Source organism: Medicago sativa, chromosome 4 (genome assembly GCF_051527215.1).
Source record: "Medicago sativa cultivar Bolivia chromosome 4, Bolivia_mono, whole genome shotgun sequence".
In the NCBI taxonomy this organism is placed as follows: Eukaryota; Viridiplantae; Streptophyta; class Magnoliopsida; order Fabales; family Fabaceae; genus Medicago; species Medicago sativa.
In genome coordinates, this window is record NC_140752.1 from 66217914 (window position 1) to 66232452 (window position 14539).

Genomic DNA, 14539 nt, shown 5'->3' on the forward strand with positions numbered 1-14539 from the left:
TTTAATGGCATGAGCATCACAAATTACTTATACTAATCAGAATAATGTAAAATAAATTACATGTAGCAGCAGTTGCAAGGAAAATCGTCTCAAACGCCACAGTGAAATGAGAACTAAAACCTGAGTTTGCATCAAGCTACACAAGGTTTTTTTTTTTTTTTTTTGAAAGAATCAAGCTACACATGGTTAAAACTAGAAGTTGTGTTCCAAGAACATTCTCTCTTGTGGAGAAGCAGGTACAATCTCTTCTTCAAGACTTCTCAACACATCACTACTCCCTCCACCAACATTGCACATATTCTTCACTTCGACGACTTTTCCATCAACATCTGCCTCTGACATTGATGATGACTTTCTTCTTTGAGAAGATGTGACACTAGGGAATGTTATCCATGAAGGTGCTCTAAGCTCAAACCTTGGATCCTCAATTTCAGAAACTGACATATTTGAAGATATTTGAGATGGTTTCTTGTGCAATCTATTACTTCCTAAAACAACCTCAGAAGGTAAAATTGGTTGATCAATGCATGGACTACCCATTAACACAGCAAGACCTCTTTCCAAAGCTGTTGTTACTTTGTCCATTGAAGGTCTATCTTTTCCTCTCATTCTCACACATTTACAAGCTACATTAGCTATCTTTTTCAATGCTTCAAGATCATGAGGAGGTTTAAGAATTGGATCCAAAATTGCAGATATATCTCCTGATTTGATCAAAGGCACTGCCCATTCAACTATGTTATTCCCTTCTTCATATTGCATCATGTCAATAGCTTTTCTACCACTTAGAATTTCCAAGAGTAGCACACCAAAACTATAGACATCGGATTTTGTTGTGAGGTAATGAAGTCTATAGTATTCGGGATCAAGGTAACCGAGAGTTCCGGCTGGTAGCTCGGCGAGCGGAGAACTACTATCAACAGGACCTAACAATGATAAACCAAAATCAGCTACTCTTGCATTGTGTTCTTCATCAATGAGTATGTTTGATGATTTAATATCTCTATGAATCACCGGTGGACAAGCGTAGCCATGTAAATATTCGATTCCACGAGCCGCTTGAACTGCTATTGTTACCCTTCTTATCCAGTTTAATTGCTGTTTCAACGCTTGGTTTGTGCCATGTAGGTGTTCATACAAAGATCCATTAGCCATGAACTCATAGACAAGAAGTCTTTCTCCATCTTCTTCACAGTAGCCAAGAAGGTTGAGCAAATGAGCATGGTTCAATCTTGACAGTAAATCAAGTTCAGTGTGAAACTCATTGGAATTCTTGTGCATGTTGTTTGGAGAAGATAGAGATACTATAGCCCTTTTAACAGCTACAACTGTTCCATCTTTCAGAACTCCTTTGAATACACAAGAAAAACTTCCTTTTCCTACTATGGATTCTTCTTTGAATCCACATGTTGCAGTTTGAAGCTCCTCATAGGTGAACCTTTGAGCCTTCCTAAGCTTGAACTCCTCCATTTCCGGACGGATCCTGTTGTTGATGTTCTCATTTCGGAGGGAAGAACTTCTACTGAGTTTCTTCGCCTTTTCTAATCTTGCAGGACACTCACAATCTCTTAGCCTGCGGCGAACGTACAAAATTGATGTTAATGATGCAACACTAACAATGAAAACAACAAAACCAATCTCTGCAATAATCACTGGTAACTGCAAAGCCCAAATTTTCTCATTTTTCTTTTTATTGCCAACATTGGAATGTGAAGAGGAGCAGTGTAAGAAGCATTCCGGAGAAGAACAAGATGAACAGTTATATTCACACACTCTATCAGATGCCAAATTGCATCCACTTTTCTGATACATTTCAACAGGACAATCACCACTGCATGGCATGCAAACACCAGAATTTGGAAACTTGCAAAGACCCTTCTGATCAAATTCATAGAAACCAGAAGGACATGGAAAAGGCTTGCATATTCTCGGGGAGACCGCTAAAGGAAGAGAAGTAGGAAACCCGACACCCCAACAAACAGGCATAAGAGATTTTTTCTCATCAACTACTCCACAAGTAAAATAATCACCGGCTGCAATCTCATAAACCTTAATCTCACTAGGAACTGAAGTGCTTGGTTTGATCATAAATCCCCAACAAATAACTACATGATCATAGCTTTTTATGCCACAAGCATGAAACCTTCCTCCTACTACAGATATCATTGTATCATTTGGAGCCAAATCAACATTTCCTTCACCACCTACATTTCTTACTGAAATTTGTTCTTCAATGTTCAAACTTCTCCCCCAGCAAAAAGTTCTAGAATTTACCCCTTCTAAGATTCCACACACATGATAACCACCAGCAGAAATCTTTTTGAACTTCATTTTTGAAGGAATCAAACTAATAACTTTGCTATTAGTCTCATCACCCCAACACAAAACACTCCTATTGTTAGAAAACAATCCACAGTTAAAATCAGAACCGGCTGAAATTGAATGAACCGTTCCATCAAACACGTAACTTTTGGTCATGTTATAGCCCCAGCAATCAACTAAAGAAACATTTTCATTCCAAGGTTTTCTCAATCCACATGCATGGTAATCCCCAGCACTAATTTCTAAGTACCGAGCTTCTTTAATCATAGGTTGAGGCACACCCATTTCAATGTAGTTACTATTACCCCAACAATAAGGTTGATTTGAATCCATTAGAAGACCACATACAAATCCATCACCAGCTGTTAGGCCATGAAATGAGAAATGGGTTGGTGTTTCATAGATTATAGCTGAGTTGGATCCATAACATGTCACAGTATGAGATCCATCTGATTTCAAACCACAAAAAACTGAACCTTTTTCACCGTATGAGATGGCAATGGATGACATGGAACCAAGACTATAAACTTGACACCAAAAACTTGATATTAAAACCACAAGTTCAAATAAAATATTCAAACCATAGATTAAAAAATGTCTTGCTGAGAACCCCATTTTTTTATGATTAAAAATCAAACTCGGTACATCAGGATCTACAACAGTTTCCTACACTACGCACCAACCACTTGCGCTAGACCTCAGTGGTTGCTTAGAACCCCGCGATACATAGCAACCAAAAGAGCATATGGATAAAACAAAAGAATATTCACCAATAATAAGAAAACCAGCTAGTGAGTTGAGGCGCAACAAAGGAGTACTGACCTAGAGGTCTAGGGCTCAAACCCGGAAACTAACATAACTCGCTAACATTTGCCATCTAAAAAAAAACAGTTGATAATGCAGTTTAGAGGGAAGAGCATTAGAGCAAGTGTTACAAACTTAATTATGAACTAAAATACTATGACTAGAAGCTTACAAAATCCAGGGAAGCAATGCAGGAAGAGTCAGAATCTTCATTCTGTGAATCAATGCTTATGCTTCTTGATGACTTGGTGAGTAAAAGGTGATAAAAGCTTGTGAGGTTTGTTGCAAATTGCAATGCAGTTACATATGGTGGTGATGTTGGTGGAGGAAATCTAAAACTGAAAAAGATAGATGGAAGGAGAGTGTTGAAAGGTGGTTGCAATGCAATGCAGACAAAGAACAATGGAATCAAAGATAGACGGTGGCATTAAATTAAAATGACACAGAAACTGTTTCTTCTCTGTAACTATTATGGAAAAAATGTTGGTGAATGCATTAAATGAGAAATTTAATGCAATAAAATGTTTCATGAGAAATTGTTGGCTAATGGTTAAATCTTTCTTCCTTTAACCTCCATCTCCAATGGTCCAAGTCAGAGTGCATTTCATTTTATTCATTAGTTCTTTTTCCTTTTTTTAAGTTGGCTTATGGTTAATGGGGTTTTTTCTTACTAATCATTCATGTGTTAAAACTCTAATTAGATTAAATAATTAGAGTTTTATTCAACTTAACTAGAAATCTAAGTTTGATCTATGTTTTATTTAGCTCTAAATAAAAAGTTTTGTCGTACATTGTGATACTACCGATGGACTTAAGCGGTCATTCTATGTAGTTGTTCATGCAAGATACCCAATACCAAAACGATCTCCGTCCCTTTTTAAGTGACGCTAATGACACGTTGATTAAGAAATAACAGTAATAAAGGTTTAGCTTGTGTTCCATCTAGAGTGAAATAAATCCTTTTACCTGATTAGTTCACGTAGCCGTGCCTGCTTGCTCATGTGGAAACACCAATAGTAGAAAATAATTAATTTTCATAATCTTATGAAAAGAAAACTCAAGTTAGGTGGGATCTTTAGAATTGAGGTAATAATATTCAAAGTGGATGAAACGTATAAATGGGTTGATATTTGGGCTCCATGCGAGAGGGAAAGTTACCATTTTGCAGGTGGTTGTACTTTCTTTTTGGTAAAAAAAGAGGGCGGAGTCCAAGAAAAAGAAAAAGAAAACTAAATGATTAATTGAACATTTCGAAGCATGCAAGCACGAGAAATGTCATAAAAAAAGAGATGTTGAAGTTTTCTAGGATGAGTCTCAATCATATGTAAATCAAAGGTGTCTAAAAGATAAACTAAAGTTAGCTAACCAATCTGCTGATTTGTTTCCTTCACGCCATGTATGGTTGATCTGAACATGTCAACTCATGTTTTTTAGGTCATGAATGCGCCAAATCAAAGTAGGAACATTTTCATTGATGTTACATTTTCCTGTTACCATGTCAACTAAAAGTGATGAGTCGCTTTCCACTTGCAGGTGTGATCCCCGGTCTCCGAGCCATATCCATATCAATATACATCCCCCAACGCGTCACATGAACTTATCTTACGAGCATAGCTATTCAAACAATTTCCACTGCTATCACGGAGAAGGTCGTCACATCCTGAAAGATTAACTGAGCTTTTATGCGCGCTATCACAGTTGAGTTTAACCCAACCCTCTCGGAGTATCTTCCATCCAATGAAAATAGTGTTAGTAAGCTGAGGCCATCCAGTTACGTGTGTTTGTTAGCCATTATCAATCTCCATAACCATCTTAAGAATCACATCAATTGGATTAAAAGGTCGATGAAACTCTTCTTCAAGAATGCTCTTATTCCTCCGCGTCAACAAGTGTCAACATATGTACTATTCTTTACCCATTGTTGGAGGTAATATAATTTAAGACCAATGTTATATCTCAAGAAAAATAACGTCAAGAATTCTTCAAGAATAAAGAGAAACCAATCACAATGCACTATTTGCCACAATTCAAGGAGGTGTGGTTGAAAAATACAAAGTGAACAAATAAATCATGCAATTAAAAATTGCTTGAAAAATTCTTGATGCTATTTTTCTAGAGAAATAGCATTTTTCATAATTTAATTATAGTAATTCTTAATGATTTATTTCCATAGTATCAATATTACAAGGTCAATTTTGGAAATTCACATTAATTAATATAACATTTTTATTCACATTAATTCAAAATCAATTCACTCTCTTTCATCTCTTTCTCACCAATGTTCCACAAATTGAGTGTTAACTCGCCGAGTTTACCAAGTTTACGTTTTTAGGTACCAAAATCGTGTCAACTCGGAGCTAAACTCGATTTCTGGTAAAATCAGAATGTTTAACGAGTTTGACTCGAGTTAACTTGGTCAAACTCGGTAAACTCGGGTAAAATCGGGTAAACTCGAGTGAAATCGGAATGTAAGTCTAATTTTTTTATTTTTTTTTATATTTTTATTAACAACTTTAGGAACTTTTGAAACTTGTCTTTTTGGATGGTTAAGACTTAATAGCATCCACAATGGAGACATCCATTTTTGGGTTCTTAAATGGGTCACACATGTACAAATCACTCATTTATAATTTTTTAACAGTAGTACCTGATAAGCACTCAATCACTTCAACCCAGATCTTATACAAAGTTCTTAAATGAGACTCACTAATCAACTATCAATAACTTTATATCATTATATTTAAAAATTTTAATATTAAAAGAGTGCGGGTCCCGCTTAAAAGTGGGGGTTAAATAAGACCCCGGGTCTTATAAGACTCTGAAAAAGATTCTCTCCATTGGAGGTACCTAATAGGTATCGGGTCTTAAATAGTTAAGACCCTCCCAATGGAGATGGTCTAAGAGAGTTATGATTTTACAAGTTTATTTTGTATTTTGATGTTTAGTTGAACATAATGTTTCATTAGGGTGGTTGAAAACCTTTATAATTTAGTCATATTTTACACTATTTGACTATTTACAATATTATATTAGTTTACATATATCATGTAAATAATAAATTTTATTTAATTTTAATTTCAGGTAAACTCATAGGGTGTGTTTGTTTCAAGTTATATTTATTGATTCCCGGGAATAAAATGATAGGAATATATATTCTTATGTTTGCTACAAGTTTACTAAATTTTATTTCCGGGTATAAAATGTTCCTGGGAATAGAAAAATTTTCCCAAGGAAAAAGGTGGGAATAAAGTTCCCATGGAGATGAGAATAAATTCATAAATAGTTACCTATTATAATCCCTATTTTTATGGTTCCTAGGAATATTATTTAGTTAACCAAACATATTTTTTTTAAATACCTTGGAATAAAATTCTCATCTTTATATTCCAAGAAATGTTATTCCTAACAATAAATTTGATAAACTTGAAACAAACACACCCATACAAGTTCTCGAGTCTAGTTTATCGTCAAAACGAGTTGAGTTGTAAAACCTTGTTTCTCACCCTTTGCTCTTTTCCTCGCTCTCTTCACTCTCATTTTCCACAATTTCCATCTCTTATCTGAATTATAGAACAACAACTCAACCCTGCTTCCTCTCTTCTGAATTTCGCAGCCGAATCCGAAATCGCCGACCTCAAACCCCAACTTTCCGGTGGATTCGCTGTCCAATCATTCAAGACAAATCAAAAGAAAAGGTAACTAACTCGAAATCCCTAAACTTCTTATTTCATCACAATCATTTTCATTTCAAATCGTTTTTTATTTTTCAAAACTTGGTTGGTGCAGCCAAAACGTGTTGAACAAGATGAACCAATACCTTACTATAATATGAGTGGCTTTATATTAATCTTATGTTTAACTATCTCTCTGCTTTTTAGTGATTATATAACTATTAAAACATTTTACCAATGTATAGTCTGCATTAAATCCATCATTCTCGTTTACATTCTTTGTTTTTGTCATTTGAGAATTCTTATATCTCCCTGTACCACCACTTCTTGGCATAGTTGTTTCAAGAAATTGAAGTGGTGATCAAATTAATCCATGCTGTTTAGAGTAGTATAATGATTACTCGTGTTTGGTTTACAATAGTTATAAGCTTCATTGTCCCTTCTTAAGTCGCAAGCGAGTAATTGTTCTATTACTTGCAGACTGAATGAACGGGAGAATGAAGTTAGGGCAAGGATGTAAAGGCCTAGTCGGTCTTCTCCTTTCTACTTTAATTAGCAAAACTGACCTTAAATAAACCACCTCTCTATCTCTCTGTTTTAAATTCAAACCATGCCGGCTATGTCTTCTATGTGATTTATCACCGCTTCTCTGTCCTGGTTTTCGATTTTTCTGGGTTTTTAACTATTGCGGACGCTATTACATTAATAAGGTCTTTTTCCAACATATTATATTGCTGACTTTCGTACTTTTGTTTATCATGTTTATTTAATGGCCGTTTGATCTACCCTTTCCACTTTATTGCTTACGGTATGGCGAGGTGCTTATCTTCTACTTATATTATCATTCTTAATTAATTTAATTTCTCAGGCCAGCCTGCCTCATGGATCTTTTTGATGATGTTCTACTTGAAGCTCCTGCTGCACGTGGTTAGTAATGGGATGTAATTTAATTTTTTATTTTTTTTTTATACATACGGTTGTTATGTACTTGGATTATAATTATAATATAATATAATTATATTCTTTTTGTAGCTCGGCCTAGTGCCAAGTTTGCGCCGAAGGTCAAATCAAAACAGTCCTTACGAAAGGAAATATCTGAATCAGAACATGCTACCTCGTCTGTAGATGGAAAGAACATGCATGTTGCTTCAACCCCCACCGTCACTAAATCCATTCCTGAGACCAACCTCAATAATGGTAATTATGTTTGCACATCATTTGCGTATTTGAAGGTTTTTTTTTTCTCAAGCTCAATCTTGCACTAGTGTCACAATGCGTCAGACATTGAATCATTTCATATCTAGCATTGACAACTATTAAATGTGGTCTCTTATTAGATGGTGCAGAGACTGAATTGAATAAAGTGCCTTCCCCATCCACTGCATTCCTTGACAGCAACAAAAGTTTGCAAGTTAATAACTCATTGCAAGACAGCCTAAATGTTGGCTTCAAAAGTGCTTCAGGCGACAATAGCACTGCAATTTCCGAGAACAACATTCATTCCATTTTTACTTCCGGAAAAGTACAAGAGGTAGAATAGTTTATCAAATTATATTAATATTTTTCATGCTCTGCAGAAGAGTTTACAAACTCCGTAGATAGTCCTACATTAGCTGATTTTTTACAGCAAGATGTTACCTGAGGAAAAGAAGTAAACGTTAATTATTATGATTTGTCATGCTTTTTCACTTCTCTTAATTCTGAATTTGATTGTAGATGATTTTTCATTTCATTTGTAATTTTTATTAGGATGCTAATGAGAGGAAAAAATCTCTAAGGAAGCGTAAAAGATCATCTGTTGCTGGTGTGGAGGATGACCGTGGTAAAAGCTCAAGGCAGCTGAGAAAACAAGCAGCTTGTGAACATGTTAAAAAGTCAAACTCATTGATTGAGGATGATGATGAACTCGACCCTCCTTATATTTGTAACAATATAGATCAACTTGAAGAAAATGATGACGAGGACGAAGTGGATAATTCATCTAAGAAGAAAAGAGCAGTAGCAAGTTCAAAAAAGAAATATGTGGCTAAAAATGGAAAAGCATACAAAAAAAGCAAGGAAAATGGCGATTCAGAAAAAACTACTAAAGAACCACCCAAAAAGTTCTCTCGTTCTTCTCGGCGAAGAAAAAGACAAGGTAAACTAATCAATCTATTTGTTTAATTATCATTTTAATGACTATATTTTATGTGCTTATTGTGTAAGTATTTTCATTCCCACAGTGGACCAGGCTCTGCTGGATGATTATGAACTTGGGTCTCAATCAATTTCTCTTAGGGATATTCTTGCAATTGCAGAAAATAAGGAGCGACCGGAGGTAGGTATTCTCAACTATATTCCTTGTGTTACAATTCCTAGCAATTGTTATTAGTAGGCTTATGGCTTAAATTTCACTAACTGTTCCATTTGTTTCCCTATGCAGAAAAAGGAGGCAAAGTCTTCCACCAATCGAAGGTAAGCAACACAGCTCGACAGTGTATTATCAAAGCAGTATTGGAGTATATTTAGTGTAGCTAATTGTTAGCAGCCTAAGAAGTTAAGACATATGTGTATATTCGTTGTATGTGATTGAGTTAGGTAGAATCTTCTACCCTTTGTTAGCTTTCACGATTTATTTCCTTGTCAATTATATTTTTTTAATATGAAAATATATATCTATGTTGAAAATCTGCGTATAGCGCAGTAAACATCTTTCTTGCTTTATTTACTGCAATTCACTGCACATCTTACGTGGTTCCAAACATCTTATTTACCATCATCCAGTAGTAAATAGATTTATATTTGTATTTTAAAATATTTATCTGCAGTGGTGGGGATTTCTTTCATGATGCTGGTGCTAATAGTGAAGAGGAGACTTTTAGTTCAGATGATGATGGTTGTAGAGACCAAGAGGATGATCAAGCTAGTAAAAAGTTTGCATCAACTGTCGCTTTATGCAATTCCCATTCTTTCAGGGACAAGTCACCTAGGGTAAAATGGTCGAAACAAGATACCGAAAAGTTTTATGAGGTATTCTTCACATGATTCTTACAATATGTCGTTATTATTTCTTTAAACACAATTATATTACTAATTTTGTCTTTTCTGGATTTAGGAATGGAGACAGATTAGTCATTTTTAATAAAATAACTGTTCATTTTTTTAAAACATAGGCTCTGAAGGAGTTTGGCCTAGATTTTACAATGATTCAACAAATTTTTTCTGGTAAATCAAGACGTCAAATTATGCTGAAGTTCAAGAATGAAGACCGACATCATCCTTTACGAATAACTGATGCTATTAATAGTCGTTCATCAGGTTAAACTCTTCAGTTACTTGTCTGTGCTCTTCATGGTCATATAGTACATGATCAGTAGGGTTTATTGTTCTTTATCTACTACTCCTTGATGTGGAATAACATTTTACTGAATGAAATCTATAATCTTCTCTCTTTAGATCATCATATTTTTAAGTCGGTGATTGCGAAACTGCCACAAATTTCTACCACTAATGCAAATCAGGAAGCCACTGAAGACACTACTGAAGACATGTCACCTGGAATTAATGTATGCACTCTTAGCTTGTTTTGTTTTATATTTTGAGGTCTATATTCATTTGGTACACATATAGTTTCTGCTAATTTTCTTTTATATCTCATTTATTTATCAAAGACATTCTTAGTGCATGATGTTTGTGAGTTAAAATTTGGAATATAATGATCTTTCAACCAAAATTAGCACTTTAAATGGTTCAGTCCTTCGTTACTCAAGTTTACTTCCATGTAATTTAAACCTTAATATAGAAGCAACGTATATAGATTTGTGATTGAGATGTTATTCCCCCGCTCCCTTGAGAATCCATTTTATACAAGGGAACAACACTTCACCATCATGTATATGTGATATGACGTAAAAACTTTCAAGGCATATCCTAGCACAATAAAGACACATATTTTTACCACTTCAATTATAGATTCAGAATATCTTAAACTAAATCCACATAATTGTAATATTTCTTATTATCTAATTGACCTTGCAAATATTCAAGACTCTTGTAATCTGAATGTGCAGGAAGAGGTTGTAACAACTGAGGAGGACAGTGCTGATGTTAAAGATCAGGAGGATCCCATGGCGTATCATAGTCCAGAGCAATCTGATGATAGTGATGATGACTTACAGAAATGGTCTCAGTATCAAAGTGTTATTTAGTAAAAAAGAATGAATACTAACATATTTGATCCCATTCTTTATAAATTAAAGCTAATGTGATATTAGTTTTTTTTTTTTTTTTATAGTTGAAATCAGTAATACTTTCTCGAAGTCCAGGTATATGATGTTTCATATGTTTTCTTAAAACTTGATACAGTCTCCAATATATCATAAATTTGTAACCTTAATATGTTTTCTCGAAGGCTATTTATTTGTGTTCTACTGGTTTTGTAGGGAGACTTTTGGATCTCGTATTAGATAAGCAAATTTCTCTGATAAGAGGTCCAGATTCTAAAACATTAACAAATCCATATTCTAAGCAAATATAAGAGGTCCAACAAATATTTGCAAATTTCTCTAATATAAGCAATTTTTTTTTTTTTTAGGAAATAAGCAATTTGTTTTCTCTTTCACAAATTTGCTTATATTTGTGAAAACAAATTTTAACAAATCCTGATTCTAATATTAAAGGCAAATGTTAACTTGTGTCCTCAAGGGCACATGTTAAGGATCTTATTATAGTAATATGCGTATTAAAAGTCGTGTTGTCAACTTCAAGTTAAATTATCATGTTTTCCAATGCAAAATTTCTCATTTTGGGTTCCTTAACATGTGCCCTTAGGGCACAAGTTAACATGACCCTAAAATTAAAATTAAAATTTATTTACTGAGTGACAAAAGGGTTCTCAATCCAGTTTCTAAAAAAGGGTTCTCAATCCAAATATTTCCAAGTTAAGAACAACTAGTGGTTTTGGTGGTGGCGGCAGTGTTGAGCTATCTTTTAGAGACGATGGTGATGATGAATACGACAAGTTGATATGATTAAATCTGAATTTACAGAACACGGCAATGGAGGATGGAGATGATTGATGAACATGGTCAAGAGATGAACACAGTAATGTTGTGCTTGTGGGTTCTTCAACCCCTCATGTTCATAGAAATCCAGTTTTATACCCATAACAGGATGATAGATGAACACAGTAATGTTGTGCTTGTGGGTTCTTCAACCCCTCATGTTCATAGAAATCCAGTTTTATACCCATAACAGGATGATGAACTGTACTCCCTCCTGTCTTTTATATAAGAAAAAAAAATTTAAAAAAGTTTTGGTCTATATATGTTGGAACAAAATGTGTTTAACAATGAACCTTAAAGAGTTTTGATGATAACAAGGTATTAAAAATTGTAAATTGGACTAGCTAATATTTGTTCAAGTGTACAGGACCACAGTTAAAAAGTTACATCATTGGTTGGTTCTGAATGAGCAAATAAAGAGCAAAAGGAAATGAAGCTTAGATGATTCTGAAGGCAAAGCGCTCCTGAAGTCAAGCTGCTCCTGAAGAAATACCGCTCCTGAAGTAAAGCTGCTCCTGAAGAATAGTGCTTCTGAAGACAAGAGGTCCAGAAGCCACATCATCAGAAGCTGAAGAAGCTGCACCATCAGAAGCTGCAGAAGCTGCTTCATCAGAAGCTGCCTCATCAGAAGTCATTTCACCAGAAGCTGAAGATCAACTGGATTTGTAAAACATTCAAAGATTGAAGGATCTACATTGCAAAAGCTGTCTATTGGTCTCGAAAACACAGCAGAAAATCAATGGAACATTGCAACGGCCATTTCAAAGGTGTTTGAAGGCATGTGCTTGCAATTTGGACGAAAGCGTTGACATTGTACTATTGTACGAATTGTACAGCCACGTTCTCCACTACTCTGTTTTGTGTCCACGCTTCAAGACAAGAAAACAGCTCCAGAATACGGTCTCGCCTGCATATATGTTCCTTTGGATAAGGAATGGATTTCAAATTGGTTCTTCATAGGACAACAACCAAATCAGGCAAAAGATCATTGGTGAAAGATCAAGCTTCAACAACGACTCTTTGGTGTGCTGGCAATTTCACAACGTCTCTTTCACACCTCTATATAAAGGAGTGAAGACCTAGAAATTTGGCAATGCAAGAACGCTAAACGAAAGACTCGTAACATTTTTACAAGTGACAAATCTCTGCTGAAATTGTTCTGCATTCACTTAGAATTTCTGTGTCTAAAAGTCATATCTTAGAAATTCTTAAGTCCATTGAGTCTGTATCTGATTTGTATTGAGAGCACCTCTGATTGTATATCAAGTGTTCAACCTTAAACAATTTTCTGTGTAATTTTGTTTAGTTAGGAAGTCTCTTGCAGTTGTGCTTGAGCAGGAAGTCTCTTGATTGTGTTCTTGAGCAAAGGAAGTCTCTAGCTTGTGTGCTTGAGCAAAGGAAGTCTCTTGCTTGTGTGCTTGAGCATTTGTAATCAGATATTACTCATAGTGAAATCTCCTTGGAAGTGCAAGGGGGACTGGACTACTTCCGGATTGTGGAAGGAACCAGTATAATTGCTTTGTGTCGTTCTTCTTCTCTCTCTCTGTTTTATTCCGCTGCATTTAGATTCTGATTATCACTTCAGAAGCTGTCTCACTTAGCTTCTGATCAGTGTGTTCAGTTTTTAGGAGAAACGAAGAATTTTTCAAAACACAATTCAACCCCCCTTCTTGTGTTTTTCTCACCTTCAATTGGTATCAAGAGCCTTGGTCTGTTGTGTAACACTTAACCGTGCAACAGTCAAAGATCTGAGAAAAACATGTCTACTCCTCCTCCTACTGGTTCTGGTGATACTAGCTATAAACATGTCTCACATGATTATAGTGACAGTAAGAAATCCAGTGTTGGAAAGATTCCAAAATTCAATGGAGATGCTGAAGAGTTCTCTTGGTGGAAGACCAACTTTTACAGTTACATCATGAGCCTAGATGAAGAATTATGGGATATTCTGGAAGATGGTGTTAGTGATTTAGTCCTTGATGAAGAATGAGCTGCTGTGGATAGAAAGAAACATACTCCAGAACTGAGGAAACTTTACAAGAAGCATCATATTATCAGAGGAGCCCTTGTCACTGACATACCCAAAGCAGAATACATGAAGATGAGTGACAAATCCACTGCTAAAGCTATGTTTGCTTCTCTCTGTTCAAATTATGAAGGGAGCAAGAAGGTCAAAGAAGCAAAGGCTCTCCTGCTCGTACATCAGTATGAGTTATTCAAGATGAAGGATGATGAAACTATTGAGGAGATGTACTCAAGGTTTCAAACCTTAGTTTCTGGGCTACAGATTCTAAAAAAGAGCTATGTTGCTTCTGATCATGTAAGCAAGATACTTAGAAGCTTACCTGCCAGATGGAGACCAAAAGTGACTGCCATTGAGGAAGCTAAAGATTTAAACACTTTAAGTGTCGAAGATCTTGTTAGTTCTCTCAAAGTTCATGAGTTAAGTCTTAATGAACATGAGTCTACTAAGAAGAGTAAATCAATAGCTCTTCCATCCAAAGGCAAGTCATCAAAAGCTCTCAAAGTGGTTGAATCTGAAGAGGAAGAACAGTCAAGTTCAGATTCTGAACCAGATGCTGCTGAAATGGCCATGCTCTCAAACAGACTTCAATATCTGGCCAAGAAGAACAGAAAGTTTCTCTCCAGAAGAGGTAACCGCAGAAGCTCAAAGAAAGAAGATCAGAAGGGATGTTTCAA

General features: G+C 35.4%; 2 protein-coding genes across 3 annotated transcripts; one reads left to right on the forward strand and one right to left on the reverse strand.

Annotated features, from left to right (window-relative positions):
* On the reverse strand, nucleotides 1–3533 carry CR4 (crinkly4). Its single transcript, XM_085702329.1, has one exon. It carries the CDS (start codon nucleotides 2935–2937, stop codon nucleotides 193–195), a length of 2745 nt encoding a protein of 914 aa, XP_085558455.1. The 5' UTR covers nucleotides 2938–3533; the 3' UTR covers nucleotides 1–192.
* A 3029-nt stretch (nucleotides 3534–6562) lies between these two features.
* Nucleotides 6563–11172, forward strand: LOC146930879 (uncharacterized). Of its 2 annotated transcripts, none has more exons than XM_085702327.1 (11): nucleotides 6563–6821; nucleotides 7666–7724; nucleotides 7830–7994; nucleotides 8135–8328; nucleotides 8547–8934; nucleotides 9020–9114; nucleotides 9220–9251; nucleotides 9605–9806; nucleotides 9950–10094; nucleotides 10233–10342; nucleotides 10847–11172. In XM_085702327.1, exons 2-11 carry the CDS (start codon nucleotides 7679–7681, stop codon nucleotides 10982–10984), a joined length of 1515 nt encoding a protein of 504 aa, XP_085558453.1. In that variant the 5' UTR covers nucleotides 6563–6821; nucleotides 7666–7678; the 3' UTR covers nucleotides 10985–11172. The 2 variants fall into 2 exon arrangements, with proteins under 2 accessions (XP_085558453.1, XP_085558454.1); XM_085702328.1 differs by having other exon boundaries at nucleotides 6601–6821; nucleotides 8144–8328.
* Nucleotides 11173–14539: the final 3367 nt, after the last annotated feature.